A 17,500-nucleotide genomic window follows, 5' to 3' on the forward strand; every position below is an offset into this window, starting at 1 on the left:
TTGAAGCCATACGACATAAAGACTAAAGACAAGGCACGGTGATTACCCTTTGTCTCACCATGCCATGTATCTAACTTACTTTGCTTGTTACAGAATTGTGGTGTAGAACCTACAGCTATTGGCAATTATGTCTGCAACAACAACAACAAAGCACTTCTCTCTATTAGGGTTTGCCATATAACTGCTAACCATGAAGATGCAACAATTTAAGATGAGAACAAAATCAGCTGAAATGGGGATGCTCCAAAAGCACTTCCAAACAGGGGGAAACCTGGGTAAAGCCACGATGTTCCAGAGGGCCCAGGAAAAATTCCTACACAAGTCAAAGGGGAGCAAATGAGGTTATTGCAAGCACCTGCCATAACATAGGGTACTGAGCAGAGGTATATGGTACTGAACAGAGGTAACACAAGTGTCCTGAATCATGACATCCAATTTCTTGTAAATTTACAGAGCTTTTCCAAGAGGAAAAGTACTGCCAATGAACATCTTCAAGGCCAGCTGCGAGAGTAGCAAATATTGTTCATTACTGATTCCACAAGTAAGCAATGACAGTACAGTGCACAGTGTTACCATTTCCATGTTGGAGCTCTATAATGCTTATGTGCAAGTAACTTTCTTCTCTGTATGACTATAGTGGTGCTGAGGCCCTATGGAAAGCATTGAGAGACGAGTTAGGTGAATGGAGGGATTACTGTGTGTGTGTGTGTGCGCGCGCAACACAGGCAGAAACTATATGCTATTCCATACATCCAAGGTGACAAATTTAGCAGGAATCTCAAGTCTGCAATTGTAAAACACTTTGATACGTTTCAAGTTATTTCACACACACACACACACACACACACATTGTATATATATATATATATAGATAAATATATAAAGATATATATCTATATATATATATATATATATATCTATATATATATATATATATATATATATACACACACACACACACACACATATACAGAGTGGTACCTTGATCTACAGGTGAATTAATGTACAAGTTTTCTGAGGTATGAGTCATATCACGGTCGATTTTTTGCTTTGTTACGCAAGCAAAAAATTGAGGTATGAACTCAAGATGACGCTGCTACGTAGATGGCGTAGTGACAAAAATTAAGATAAGCAAAGAAGAAAAAGTAAATACTATGCATCTTTTCCATGAATCTTTTAAGTTATACATTACTTCACTGTATCTAATAATATAGTATGTATTCTCATATTATTGTATTATAAAATACTAACATAGCAACATAGCAGTCAATATTTTGGTTTGGAAATCAGTTGATGGTGAATAAGAGTTTATTTTGCCATATTTAACTCAATTCAGAGTGAATTTTCTTGCTTTTAGTTAGCATATATGAATATCTAGATAATTGACATACATCAGAAAAGTTAATTTTTCATTATAAATTTTCCATTATACAATGTGTTTTTAAGTCGAAATATGACTTGATTACATTTTGTTGTGATTGTGAACTAAATTTATTTTGTTAACAGACAGCGTTGGCAGCATGTTTATTGAGTAAAAAACTTATGTTATTCCGTTCGCTATTTTCACTTTATATTTCATCGTAATATGAACTTTACGTTATTTATATTTTATCAGCATGAAAAGAACAGTACAATGTGTTCTTTCAAGCCCAGTAGCTTTGATTAAAATTATTTTCTCTAAATTTTACCTACAGTTGTGTTTGATGGCATAAGTTTACGGGAGTTTTATCCTTGTTGCTGATGCACGATAACAGTCATTAGCAGTTTGAACATTTTTTTTTCAGTTTCAGCTACAATTTGGTTTAAATTTAACAGTATATTTCCTAACTGATCTTTGATCTATAGCAAATAAAAGTTATTACATAATAAAAACATCTGTCCTATTCTACTTAACATCATTTATAACATAACTAGGGTAGGTAATTGTTTACTATCATATGATGGTTGAAATACGAGCCAAACAGATGTTGTTGTTATCCAATTTGGTTGTACTTAGCAAAAAAGGTTGTTTCTTGTTTGGTTGTTCATGGTTGTACACATTTATGCAACGAGTATTTATAACGTTGAAACAATACTTTCAGTATTCACTTTTGCTTTTTTTTAATTTATTTAACTAGAAGATGGGATAAAGTTGGGCTATTGTAATTTGGTCTCTCTGGCTCCCTGATTGTACGCTGCTGCCTGCACCCATTGTGAGCGAAATTGAAAAATATTTTCAAAATATCATTGCATCAGTATTAATTGCCAACCCCATCATAAAATCGGATTATCGTAAGACAAATTATCGAAACTTGAACACTATCCATACACTTTATAAAACATTATATCTTTACATACATTTTCTATTATGTTTTTATACAATATTTGCTATTTAGACATGTATTTTCCTTATTTGATAAAATGAAGCATAAAAATATGAGGTGGCATTTTGAGGCCTGGAATGGATTAAGGGCATTTTAAGTATTTTCAAAGGGGAAAACTGATTTGATGTGTGAGCAAATTAAGTTATGAGTTTGACCATGGAATGAATTAAACTTGTAGGTCAAGGTACCACTGTATATAATATAGTTTACTCATGTAAATAAACTCTTCAGTTAAAACAGGATACGTCCCAAATATAAAAGGTCCATTAGAGCAATCTGGTTCGATGCTATGGACTATATTTCAGTGGACTGACTCCCACCGTTATCAAGTAGTGAATGACAGTAGTAGTTACACTTGCGAAATATATAGTGGGAGATATGCCCTTAGGCGATACCTGGGGTCACCACTAGGCCGATGTTGGTTCTGTTAATTGTTTTAATCGCTTCACTGTTACCTTAAGATAGATACTGTCTATATGGTTAGAGTCTCAGGCTCCACTGGAGAGGTTGATCCTATTATCTTTTTGTTTTTTCAGTGAAGATTCCATCTAATTGAAAGTAGCCCATAAAAACACCAAAATATAGAAAGTAATTGCTATATTTCAGAGACTGAAGGCAGTATTTATACCATGAAATTCATCCATAAGTAGGCTCTTTAACTAGGTCACCACAGTTGATAATTTCTCTTTAATCTTCTTAAGTGTTGATTGAAGGAAGATTTTATCTATGATATCCGGATCCCAGGCACCCTTTGAGATGTTCATTACCTATCTTTGTTTCATCAAGGCTGACTCTATTATCACCCTTTCGTACCAACATTTGCTGCTGTAAATTATATGTGACAAATTCCAGTTTATTCAGTGGTTATGGTTATATGTATGTATGTATGTACGTATGTATGTGTGTTTTATCATTCTTTTATTCTTCCTGTTCCTAATTCTATATATACTAGCTTTGTTTATTTGTTTGTATGGTGTTTTTACACTGCATGGAACCAGCAGTTATTCAGCAACAGGACCAACAGCTTTGCATGACTTCCGAACCACATCTATATATACTAGCTGAGCAACCCGGCGTTGCGGGGAAAAAACTCTGAAGAACTTAAAGAAGCTCCCCTGTACCAACTTTGTGCTGATTGTCCCTTTTATCTAGAAATCACTGTACTGACCTGACTGGGGTAACTCTAAATGGCAACCGATAAATTCTCTCTCTCTCTCTCTCTCTCTCTCTCTCTCTCTCTCTCTCTCTCTCTCTCTCTCTCTCTCTCTCTCTCTCTGTTTCTTACCCTCTTTCTTCTCCCTAACACAACCCTCTACTATCCCTCTCCAACTTCCTCTCCCTCTCACATTGTCTCTGTCACATCCTACTCAACCCTGACTCCCTTTGGTGCCATTGATGTCATAACTCCACAGTATTCGATAGCAAGTCATATTTGGTATGTATACCGAAAATCAAAAGTCATATTATTTATTATGTATACCGAAAATTAGGTATGATAATTTTGTAAAGTTATTAAGTCTACGGGCTGAACCCGCCCCGTTTCGGGGAAGGCGCTCCACCCCCTCCAGCGCCTTTGGTGCCTTTTGTTGCTTGAAACCCCATTATAAAACATCTTAGGGGTCCCCACTATAACCCTGCCAAGTTCCATGCCCATCGGACAAGCCGTTTGGACGCGATTGAATGACAAGACAGACGGATGATAACGCCCATTATAATAAGATATATATGATATTACACACACAGCTACACAGTGCATCCTCGACTTATGGTGGGGGACCGGTCCCAGGGCCGTCCAGTAAGTTGATTTCCACTGCAAGGCGGGGTTTTGCTATTATTGGTGCTTATGTGCCATAACTTGATGTTGGATCAAATTAGAGGAACGGGAAGAGTAAAAGAACGATACAACAAGGGATACTTCACCATGGAAACTAGCCCATTAAGACTGGGATACATCTAGGGGAAAAGATTTATACAGACTTTTCATATCTGCTTTTGTTTCACTACTCCAGATGGGCATATCAGACACACATTTATTGACCTTCAATAAAGTTTTGGGTTCCCTTACCAACATTCCTGTTTTTCCAGTTGATAAAAATCCTGAAGAGTATTTTCCAGTTGATAACAATCCTAAATAGTATTTTCCAATTGATAAAAATCCTGAAGAGCATTTTCCAATTGATAAAAATCCTAAAGCGTATTTTCCAATTGATAAAAATCCTGAAGAGTATTTTCCAATTGATAAAAATCCTGAAGAGCATTTTCCAATTGATAAAAATCCTGAAGAGTATTTTCCAATTGATAAAAATCCTAAAGAGCATTTTCCAATTGATAAAAATCCTGAAGAGTATTTTCCAATTGATAAAAATCCTAAAGAGCATTTTCCAATTGATAAAAATCCTGAAGAGCATTTTCCAATTGATAAAAATCCTGAAGCGTATTTTCCAATTGATAAAAATCCTGAAGCATATTTTCCAATTGATAAAAATCCCGAAGCATATTTTCCAATTGATAAAAATCCTAAAGAGCATTTTCCAATTGAAAATCCTGAAAGAGTATTTTCCAATTTGATAAAAATCACTGAAGAGTATTTTTCAAATTGATAAAAATCCTGAAGAGCCATTATCCAATTGATAAAAACCTACAAGGAGCATTTTCCAATTGATTAAAAATCCGGAAGGTATTTTTCCAATTTGATAAAAATCCTGAAGAGTATTTCAATGAATAAAAATCCTAACAAGAGCATTTTCAATTGATAAAAATCCTGAAGCGTATTTTCCAATTGATAAAAATCCTGAAGGAAAAAGTATTTTCATTGATTAAAAATCTGGAAAGAGTTATTTTCCAATTGATAAAAACCTGAAGAGTATTTTCCAATTGATAAAAATCCTAAAGGTATTTTTTTCCTATTGATAAAAAATCCGAAAGAGATTTTCCCAATTGATAAAAATCCTGAAGAGCATTTTCCAATGATAAAAATCCCTGAAAGAGATTTTTTTCCAATTGATAAAAAATCCTGAAGAGATTTTCCAATTGATAAAAATCCTGAAGAGTAATTTTCCAAATGATTTTAAAAACCTGAAGTAATTTTTCCAATTGATAAAAATCCTAAAGCGTATTTTCAATGATAAAAAATCCTGAAGAGCATTTTCCAATTGATAATCCTTGAAGAGTATTTTCCAAAAATCCTGAAGCGTAAAAATTTTCCAATTGATTAAAAATCCCTGAAGTTTTAATTTGTCCAATTTTGCTAAAAATCCTGAAGAGCAAAAATCCTTTGAAGCGTATTTTCCAATTGAAGATAAAAAATTCTCCTGAAAAAGAAGCATTTCCAATTGATAAAAATCCTGAAGAGATTTTCCAATTGATAAAAATCCTTGAAGATTGTGAGGTTTTATTTCCAATTGATTACAAATTCCTGAAAAAAAAAGAGCATTTTCCAAAAATTGAAAAAAAATCCTGAAGAGCCATTTGCAATTGATAAAAATCCTAAATGAAGAGCATTTTCCCAATGAAATATCCTTTTGAAGAGCATTTTCCAATTGATTAAAAATCCTGAAGAGTATTTTCCAATTGGTAAAAATCCTGAAAGCCAATTATTTTCCAATTGAAAAATAAAAACCAAATGAAGCGTATTTTCCAATTGATAAAAATCCTGAAGAGCATTTTCCAATTGATAAAAATCCTGAAGCGTATTTTCCAATTGATAAAAATCCTGAAGAGCATTTTCCAATTGATAAAAATCCTGAATATTATTTTCAAGTTGATAAAAATCCTTGAAGAGGTATCCAATGAATAAAAATCCCTGAAATATATTTTCAAGTTGATAAAAATCCTGAATAGTATTTTACAGTTGATAAAAATCCTGAAGAGTTCCAGTTGATAAAAATCATGAAGAGTATTTTCCAGATGATAAAAATCCTGAAGAGTATTTTCCAGTTGATAAAAATCCTGAATATTATTTTCAAGTTGATAAAAATCCTGAATAGTATTTTACAGTTGATAAAAATCCTGAAGAGTATTTTCCAGTTGATAAAAATCATGAAGAGTATTTTCCAGTGATAAAAAACCTGAAGAATATTTACATCTCTTCACAACGTAGTTGTGATTCAGCAAAATATGTCTGTCAATTGCTTGAACACATACAAAATCATAAATAACTTTTGTTTCACGGATACCTAAGTTCTCATCTCTGACCAAGGAGGCTTCCAGAATTTGGTAGCTGAGACCACCTCTCTAAAGACTGATGTGGCGGGTAAAACAACTCAATGATTCTATGTCCCCCCTTCATCTGTGCTGCGTAACTGTATCCATATGCCGAGGTGCTCAACAGATTACATGGATTTTAAGTTTGACTTGATCTTATTGATACTGTCCACCAGATGAATCCACTGACAACTTTGACTTTACCTTATTGATTCTGACCACCAGATGAATCCAATCATAACCTTGACTTCATCTTATTGATTCTGACCACAAGATGAATCCAATGAACATCTCCTTGGAGTCTTTCCTTTTATAATGAACGTATCAACTAGTCATCTAGATAAATGGGCCAAGTGACAACGTTTAGGTAAATAAGGAATATTTCCCGAACCCTTTTCTTTATCTTAGTTACTGAAGTTTCAAAATGGATTCAACCATATCGTTTGGAAAACTGATTTTATTTGGAAGTTGATTTAACTAAGCATTGCTTCACTGAACTAAGAAAATCCTTCTTCCTCTCATTTGGTTCTATGGAACCAGCCAGGCCATAACCACGAAAGAGTGATTGTGTTACAGTCAACAGTCTCCAGATTAGTTAGTTCTTTTGGTCTCATTTTCTGTCTCAAGCAATGGAATGGAATCCTCCCTTGCATCTGCTTCTTGGATTCAAATAACTATCTCTATTGAGAGGTGGACCTGTAGCTCCTTTGAATAGGATATTAGGTTGATGGTCCTCCTAACCCAGCTAAGGCAAATGTAAAATAGGTTTGACTGCTGATAGCTAACATTTCCATACAAAGTGAGGAGGCTTCTCATTAATGAGATATATATAGAAGATGTCTCACTCAATCTTAACTTTTAAAGCTGTCTATTTTCATGGCCAGAAATGACTGTCATGAAGCTCATTATCTTTTTGGTAGCAGCATCAAAGTTTGACTCTAAAGAGACAATATAAAGAATTTTAAGAACTCGTTTCTAATTAAAAATATAACTTTGTATCAGGCCATTTCTTACTTTTAATTATGTTGCTTAATACTTTAAATAAAATATCACAGTCAGAGGTCATATGACAGAATGCAGAATTTGATTCCAAGTAAATTCATCGTAAGATTCTCAAAGACTGAGCTAGTGTGAGCAAGATGCGAGATGGAAGATGACCAGTCGGCTAGAGAAGGGGTAGATAAGTGTGCCAACCACAATCCACGGGGAAACCCCAAAAGATCAAGAAGAGAGGGTATGATTGAGAACTTAAACCTCATGAGAAATCTGTAGAAAGTGGACAAGGAAGAAAAGGACAAAGTGAAAATATCAGACATCTAACAAAGCAACAAGGAAGCCTGAGGATGATGATAAGATTTCATAAAAAATCATGGTACAAAGATCAAGAGTGGTAAGTGAAGATTACACGGACATGAAACTTAAATTATCTTTGTGTACAGCCTTTCATTTAACTCTAATTTCCATGGCAAGGTGCCACTCATTGCACACATCTTTGTTATAAAGTCCTCAGTAAAATGGTTAAAAAGAAATGATACACTAGCAGCCTTGCATTGCTGAGTTACAGAACATGTTTCCAAGATTAGCGAGACTGATTATTCTCAAAGTAACATTAAATAATGTAGATACACATCCTTGTCCCCTGTTACAGTTAAAGCTTCTGTGCACTTTAACTTCTTTCAAATGTCTCAAAACTCTAAAAACCAATAAGTCCAATCTTATTTGATAAATGTTAAATAAACATAATAAACATATAAAGATTGTGGCTGATGCTACAATTTCCTATGGACAGTACATTTTCATGTTCTCCTTACCATGAAAGTGCTAAAATACTAAAAAGTTAACCTACAAAAATCAGAAATACAAAAAACAAAATTTAAAACAGAAAGAAATGGAGAGAATTAATAAAAATAAGTACATCCTTACACACATATACATAATATATATATATATATATATATATATATATATATTATATATATATATATATATATATGCATATATGTATTTAAACACAAGTAGTTAACCTTTATAGCACAATGTGAACAATTCTGTCTTAAGCCTAAAATACAGGAACTGAAAATTAGCTCAGTTATATACATAATGAAATTGAATAACAGAGAGGGTAGGAATTATTCTATACATTACCTTCCTTTCAATTTAAGAGCGATGTGATCGGCACAATGCTTATTTGATCTATGGGTGTGGTTTGAGTGGTCCGAGATCCCGCCCACACCACTTACAACTTTGTTATACAAAGTGTGAAGGCGGGTCCACATCTTGTGACTCATCATCATCTCTTAACTGTTAAAACATACGTCAGTTTTCATGGCGCATTCACACACTTGAAGCACCAACAAAATGCTACGGAAATGACGACTCGTATAGAAATATCAACGTCCTACTGAGATACGGCCAATAAGGCTGACGTCGTCAAGTTCGAGAACTCTTGCTTCGAGTATTAACACTAAACACTGCCATTTTTAACACATTTTCAGGGCAACTATTCTTAAAGGTGCTTGGATTTTTTTACATGCACCTAACTCTATTTGTGCCCATTAATTTTGCTTGGAAGATCTTGAAATCTAAGGAATAAAATCACTAGTATGACTTATCAATGAGATCTACCAGAAAAGTAGCCATGAATCCACACATTTTCCCTAAACAATACATTAAGAGACAAATATTCTGATTGGATATGCCTGTCTTTTCTTGTTTAATGGGCTATTAAGCTGATTATAGGAAATATACAGCACATATTAAGTATAATGATAACCTTGCATAATAACACGTCGAAGCAGTGACATATTTGAACGAATGCAACAGAGAGGAAAATCAGTAATCACTTTAATTCATAACTATAGCTACACACTGCAAAACACCGCCTTACACATAGTATATCCAAATGAGTTACTCATGCCATTAAGTTCGGAACAATGATCCAATTGGAAGGTGGGGAATTTTCTGGAATCACATAAGAATTCTTGATACATACTTTCTTCTTAGTCAGCTATGGGCCTCATGAGGACCGGAGATCTAGTGACTGAGATGGAGTCATGAGGTGCCAAGGACTCCTGACTGAGCATAATATCTCGCACAGAAATGACACACAAATGGAGTGTTACTAAATGGAATGACACCTAATTGCAGTGCATCTACAGTTTAACATATAAAAGAAATAAAATTTCACGCTACCTAACAAAAATTATTATCCCTTCTAAACCTTCGATAGAAATATCGATTTTTGCCGAAATATTCACTGGTCAGTGTTAACAACGTAAGAATCTCAAAACAGCGGAGACCATTTTATTAGATATCTTAAAATGAATAATGGAAATTGTATGTCTTCAAAAGAGCGAGTGAAACTTGTGAATATAAAGCCATTCAGCCTTACGGACCATTAATATATTTGCCAACCTAGGATCCCATGACAATGGCTTGTTTTTGCAACAGGATTTGCTGGTCCTTTTTTTCCCAAAAGTTAAAAAAATCATAAGGAAAAATAGGCACATTAACAATTTGAATACCTCTAACACAAACAAAATGATCTCCCTTATGAAACTCCAAAAATCACTAATGTCATAAACTAAATGACTCTTGCAGACTCAAAAGGAAAACAAAACTTTTCTTATTGACACGCAGAAATAATAGATAGGGAATAGATGCCAAGCTGAGAGGTGGGGGGTGGCTTTGGGAGGGGAGGGGGGACCGCTCGTGGAGGATTAGCTACATCCGTCAGCTCTTGCAATAGTCACCACAGCTGCCTTTATTACAACATCCTCTAACAAAGACATTTATCAGCTGTGCCATGCCCACCCTGTCTTACACTGGCTTAATGATTCTGACATCCGATTTGGATAGGACTCTCACTCCAATTACTGAAATACTACAAGACGACGACGAAGAAGATGATTCAATAATGCGCGTCATACTTTTCATTTAAAAACGATATACAAAAGCAAAACAGACTATTCATGTTTGCCGAAGAATGTCTTACACTCAGAACGAACCATTTGCTTCCTAGCCACTGGAAAGAAAGTGAATGAAAAAGGTATTGAAGGCCATTGAGTTTATAAACACTGGTTGATCACATAACAGATTCCTGGAAGCGCGCATCAAAGCAAAAAGTATATAACAATGACAAACTTTTTTTTCAGGAAAATCTGCCCCCTTGGAGAAAACACACACACACACACACATACTTAAATCTGCCTCTGAAAGGGCGTTAGATTATAGGATTCAAGACATATCTACGGCGACAAACAATGACGAAAGACAGACATGTCAGTTCAGTGATACAACAGTTTCAATCCTGACAGTACCAATGGAACTGATGCCTAACTTTCATCAAGCGAAAACGATAGTTATTCTAGCACACACTCCAGCAATTATCAAGAACAATGTCCAAAGATGTATCTTTAGTAAAAGTTTAAAACTGGATTGTTGCAGAATGACGACTCCATGAGATTGCTTTTGGAGCGACCTGACAAGGAAATGGGTCTGAAAAAACAAAAAGCAGTTCAATACATAAAGAGTGAAAGGGAAACCATAAATCATTCAAGCAAGAGACAAGAGAGCAAAGCAAAAAATATGTAGCGGCGCTAAAGTACTTCATGCGAAGACTTTATGTCGTGTGCTCGTTCATGTGTATGTGTGTGTGTTTGTATGTACGCAAACTTCTTTCACACACTGGAATCGAACCGGGACTCTAATTACAAGCTATAGATGCTACCACCATAAAGGTCATAAAAGGTGGAACCCAAAATACTTGTGCAGCGCTTAAGTCGTCACTTGGGCAGGAAGGAGTTTCGTCCAATTTCCCGACCTGCCAGAAATACAAGCGATAGCACTTCATTTGCACTGCACTCTCTCCATTCACTTAGAAGGGATAACTTAAATAAATGCTATCACTTGAGCCACTGATGAGCGGAGAGGTTCAGTAAAATTCATTGTTATAAAAGGTAATACCTCAAGCCCATAAGTGAGGTATATTTTTTGAAGGGGATTAGGCCGGACGAAAAACTCTGGACTCAGTCAACCAACAGACATGATTACTTGAGTACAGCTCAACTGATAGTGACTCAGCTTTCACTCAAGAACCCTCAGTCCAATCCTAATGTGCGGTAGATGCATTAATCACCATGTCATGATTTCCCCCATAAACAAACACACAATATTATATACATACATATATATATATATATATATATATATATATATATATATATATATATATATATATATATATATATATATATTTAAAAATCACTGTAGATGCACGTGACTTCATTGAATATAAGCGAATCCACAGGAAAACATATATAGATACATATATATATATATAGATATATAATATTTATATATATCTATATATATATATATTATATGATCTCCTTTTTCGAACCAAAATCAGTAAACAAATAAAAAAGTCAACTCTGTTGGTAGAATGAAGTCCCACACACAACAGGTGATGTTAGCCTTAACCACTTGGCCATGCAATCTTTTGTACACATCCTGCTACCTTTTTTGCTTCACCTACTTCAGACATGGCTCTTATCTCTCCCCCACAACCATTCAGGATATTTATTTGCAAATACCTAAAAGAATCTACTTCCGAACTCACATGATCTTATTATCGATCTTCTTGTAACTTTCTCCTGCTCATGTCTACTTCCCATTTTCTCTGGCAACTTATCGCCTTCCAGACATCAGCCAGTTCACTCTCCAATAAAAGTCCATCATCTTCTACCACAAATTTAACCTTACATCTATCCTTTCTCTGACTTCTCACTTCATCCCATCCAGAAAGATATCAGACAGCCTCGTCTTTATCCTTACCAACCCATCTTTCTTTCATATACGCTAATGTATGCTCCTTCTCCTTCATAAAACCTATTATTACTCTCATCTCAACAAATACCCTCTATAGTACACATTCTCAGCACCTCTAAAATTCCACTCTGGATCTTCCAATACTTCTAGAGCTATCAGGAGTCCGACTGACGCCATCACTTACTATTCTCCCTGTGTTTTGCCAAGGACAGTCTAAGGATCCCCATCTCCCTTTCATCGTTATCTCATTTATTCATTGCAATAATTTCATGGTATCATTTCTAACTCTACCCTGCCACCCAATTCTTAATATTCTTCATCAAGTTTTACGATCAAACTGACACAATCTTGGACATGGTTTCACTGTCAACATGAGTCATGTCATTATAGCGATACAAATAGCACAAGACTAGCTTAATTTCGAATGCAACTCTAGTCCATCTATTTTCCGAATATTTTTCATCCTGCTCATTGTTTGGGTCACTTCATTTGAGTCTATCTCTAGATTATAACTCCAAATGAAACTCAACCGGATTTCAGATTATAACTCCAAATGAAACTCAACCGGATATCACTGCTGCCAGATAAGAAAGATTCATTCTCATTAATCCTTTGCCTATATAGTGCTATTTCATCCCTATAGGCAATCTGTCTTCATTGTTCCCTATTTTCTTATCTTTACCTTGAGCCCATTTTATCTAGATATATGATACATTCTACTGAACAAGTTTTGTCAATCTTGGGGCGTTATACTGATCGAAACAGCATTATCTGCATATTCTAAGTCTGTCCAGTTTATAACGTGACTTCAGTCCAAACAATCTCCCATTTCCGACCACTTGTTTTTATTAGAAATCAATGAGAGGGGCAAACACCAAAGGTGAAATAACATTCCTTTGTAAGTACCCACTATTTACTGCAAATTCATTTAACAAGATCCCATCAGAGTTAACCTTGCGTCTACTTCGTCAGTCAACAAAAGCAATCAGAAAGTGTTTTTAAACTGCACATACTGTTTTCTAAAGGTCAAGAGCTTAAATCACAAGTATACGTCGGGATCCATCATGGGAACCTTGAGCTTTCCTTGTCATAATAGTGGCTAAAAACGAACGCTATATAGCATTAATCTGGGTTTATAAATAAGCAATAACAACTATTCGATATTAATAAAAAAACGAATCGCGTACATGAACACCAGATAAAATTATTAGAGAGAGAGAGAGAGAGAGAGAGAGAGAGAGAGAGAGAGAGAGAGAGAGAGAGAGAGAGAGAGTACCTAAAGTGCAACTGTCTTTTGAAGAATTCAAACCGTAAGGCTGATTTAATATCTGAGAGCGAGCGAGACCTCTCACCTTTTGCTGAGAAACATTGGGGGTCTGGTGATCCAGCAAGTTCCGCCCGATGGCAAGGACGAAACATACGACTTGGGCAAATCTTTCAAACTCCAGAAACAAAATAAACCATTCACTAATGTCAGACGTGCGAGGAGCTTCTCCAAAGGACGGAAACAGTCAGAACTGTAACCGAATGCAGGTCGAAACTGGACAACAGAATGACACAAAGGGTGTTCAAGTGCAACGACAAGAGTATCAAGCGACGAGAAGAGGCATCTTCTATTCCTGTCAACTACCAGAACAGATAAAAGCGGGCAGATGAAGCTGGTCGTTGGCATGGATCAAGGATGTGGGTAAATATACATAGAAGCTTTCTTATCGTCACGGCTTCAGTAACCATTATACCAGAGCAAACCATGGATGAGGATATTATGCTGCAGAATAAAGGTCAGAATAAAACTACAGGTAACCTCTAATAAATGTAAGCGTTAGAAAAAAAAACTTAAAAGGATAACGTTTCTTCAGACGTTAGTGGTCCCTATGCCCTCAAAGAATAAAGGCCAAATTCGCTTCCATAAACTTTTCTTATCAGGCATCTACTCGACACCATCTCACTACGGGCTTCAAATACAACCCTTTTTGCTCAGGTCCAATACAATATAGTACATTTAAGGGCATGGAGAAAGTTGAACTCTCTCTCTCTCTCTCTCTCTCTCTCTCTCTCTCTCTCTCTCTCTCTCTCTCTCTACGATACGCTTTCTTCCCCTTAGAAAGGGTGACACCAGAGGTTGTTAAGCCTTTCGATGCTAAGCGTTGAATTCCACCATCTCAGTCGATCGACTACCAGGTAAAAATTTCACTGCTTAGGTCAACAGACGCACAATGGGTTTTTGAGTCGCATGTGACCATTCGGTCGTCCTCAACCAGGCTTCGAACTCGGGGCTTCTTGCTTGGTGGGCGGGAATGCTGCATACATGATGTATGATGTGTACACACATGTATAATAAATATACATGTACGTATAAATGTAGACTGCTACGACAGAGTTTGTTCAAATTAGTAGCTTCCGCTTAAATTTCATACGAATTCAAGCACGGAAAATAGACATCAAGTAAGATACCAGATGACATAAAATCAGATATCATGTGCCATCAAAAAAGTCAACGAATTCAGCAAACATCATTTTCTACCAGACACAGCTTCCAGCAAATACTGACATTCGACTAATTTCGTGTCTATTAGACACATGATGATTCATGTGTCTAATAGACACATGAATCATCACTGGAGAGACAGACAGCCGGTGAATTCCAGAAATTCTAGTTTTATGAGTTATCGTACATCGACGACAAATCCAAACCAAACAAGGCATGATCGGACCTCCAGCTTACTCGAAACGTGTGCAAGCTTTTCCCCTCACGCATAAATTGTAAACAATATATTCCCAACTGTTAATGTATACTTAAACTTGCTAAAACCTACGGTCAAATACAGTCTTGTTTCACAGACGAAATTTAAAAATACATATATTTTATTAAATATAATTTCTCTGTACTGTTTAACATGCTTATTATTTATTATTTTTTTACATTTTTATTCTAATAAATAAATCATAAATATCCTACCCTACAATTTCTGTATCTTTAACTCAAGGCAGAACACCTTTTTCAGACCTTTTGAGGTTCTTCCATAGACCTTTCATACCCCCCAAAGAGAAACAACAAAAACAAAAGCAAAGTAGTTTGTAGGCTTACTCCCCGAGTAAGCGGAAATTTAGCAATGTCGGAATTCCACAAGCACGAGGGCCAAATTTGACTGCGGCCGTGGCCTTGTGCCATCATCCCTGCGAACCTCCTACGCTCCGTTTTGCAGCTCCCTCCACATTCAGTGTATTACGACCAAGGAGGTTTCGCCCTCTGACTGAACTATTCAACATAGCTCCTCTTCTCCTTTCATACAAACTTTCTTTGTTCAATAAAATTATAAAAGCCATAACTAAATTGAAAACAGCACCGGTAAGACTTCATATATTTCACAAATATAATGTTGAATAACCACAAACAAACTCTGTTTTCCTCAATACCATGACGCTTTATAACAGTAAAACGATTTGATACACGATTTCTTTCCATCATTGTACTATTTGGTCCGATATGCATTCTTTTCAATAAGACAAAACTAACATGAGCTTGTCACCTTTCTATTTTCGTCGAACGTAGATCCACACAAACAACACACACACAAACACAATAACGCGGTTGTAAACATTAAAAAAAACTCAAAAGTTGTGGTCACTAATTTCATGTAATAAGCGTTAAAAAATTAGAAAACAATAGCATACCGATGCACATCTAAAAACAAAGTGCCGGCTTATATTTCTGAAAAATACCCAGATTCATGAGAGAGAGAGAGAGAGAGAGAGAGAGAGAGAGAGAGAGAGAGAGAGAGAGAGAGAGAGAGAGGCCTATTTCCTTAACTGCCTCACACATTTTAGATGTGGCATCAAAAGAGGAGGACGACAGAAGCCACCCGCATACGCTCCCCCTGAATACGAATGTCTTGTCGTTCTCACTGCAGCAACGGACCTATTTCATTACCAAATGTGAAGGATGTCCCCACTTTACATGAAGCAACATCTTATTTGATTTACTGGCTGGCTACTCGTAAACGGAATGTGATTCCGTCTGTGCGACAACCAGTGTGTCACCATTAAAACGACACTAAGAAGTTATTATCATGTCGGCCTGATGAGAATGACAGTCCTTTTCTGACGGCCACGTTCATCTTGATCTAAACAAAAGCCACCACTATATTGTAAGATGGAAATTGTGAAAGAAAGAAAAAATGTCTCCCTGTGCTCGATGAGTACTACTCAGAGTAACCCCGTTCTTCGGGATAATATTCTGCAATAGTTGTATCTTTCAACTTCAAAACTGTAACACAACCCGGTTTAAAAGCTTTCAAAGAAATTAGTATGATCCCGAGTTTCCCGTACATCGATGAAAATGGCGAGTTGGGAAATTCACCCCAAGTCTGTTTGTCGTACTGGTTTGCTGCAGCAATTTTCTTCGACTAAACTCATTCTATCCCCAGTGGAATGGGGCACACGTAGAGAGAAGACTAGACAAGATGGCAGCAACAGCTGGAGCCCAATGAAAAAGATTCCCAACTGTGGTGTCCAAACACATACAACAAACATAATGATGAAAATGACACTTCATATAAACAGGATCAATGCGCATAAAATAATTGTACTTCAGGATTCAAGACAAATTTAAAACAACAAAAAGTCTGTACTTCCGGATTCAAGATAGACTGTAAACGTCAAAAAGCCATTTTAAAATCAAAACGCAAATGCTTGTAACTGCCACTTTGGGAGAGAAAAAAAAAATCGAATTCCAGTTACGGATAAAACTTTGGAAGGTAGCAGAGAATGACAGTCTGAGAATCTACTTATCGACTGAGCCTTAAATACACAGAATATCAATTCTAATAGTCTTGTCATCATTAATGAGCAAATGTCAGCACCAGGGAAATTCATTCTGACTTCTCACCAGAGCAAGAATTCTATTTCATTTACGAAGCCTGACATACTGGAGAAATCTCTTTTCCATACCACACTAACGACCTAACGTTAAAACAATGGTAGATGAAGAACCTCAAAGACTACTGCCACCCAGTTCTCGCGGTATCTATACTCTGTTTTTTTCCATCTGTCCATCCGCCTGTGGTGTTTTTGTATGGTAACTCTGCGTCCCGGGCTTTAGATAG

General features: G+C 36.0%; 1 protein-coding gene across 9 annotated transcripts in view; it reads right to left on the minus strand.

Annotated features, from left to right (window-relative positions):
- The window catches only part of LOC135217307 (tyrosine-protein phosphatase non-receptor type 11-like), a 233,173-nt gene that overhangs the window by 127,589 nt on the left and 88,084 nt on the right, over nt 1-17,500 (minus strand). For 6 of the 9 annotated variants that reach the window (XM_064253079.1, XM_064253077.1, XM_064253081.1 and 3 more), the window contains exon 2: nt 8,712-9,148. The exons of the other annotated variants lie outside the window; for them this stretch is intronic. In XM_064253079.1, the coding sequence (XP_064109149.1) occupies nt 8,712-8,860 (149 nt within the window). In that variant the 5' untranslated portion in view covers nt 8,861-9,148. The remainder of the gene's footprint in view (nt 1-8,711; nt 9,149-17,500) is intronic. 9 annotated transcript variants of the gene reach the window in all.

This window comes from Macrobrachium nipponense, chromosome 7, assembly GCF_015104395.2.
Source record: "Macrobrachium nipponense isolate FS-2020 chromosome 7, ASM1510439v2, whole genome shotgun sequence".
Taxonomy (NCBI): domain Eukaryota; kingdom Metazoa; phylum Arthropoda; class Malacostraca; order Decapoda; family Palaemonidae; genus Macrobrachium; species Macrobrachium nipponense.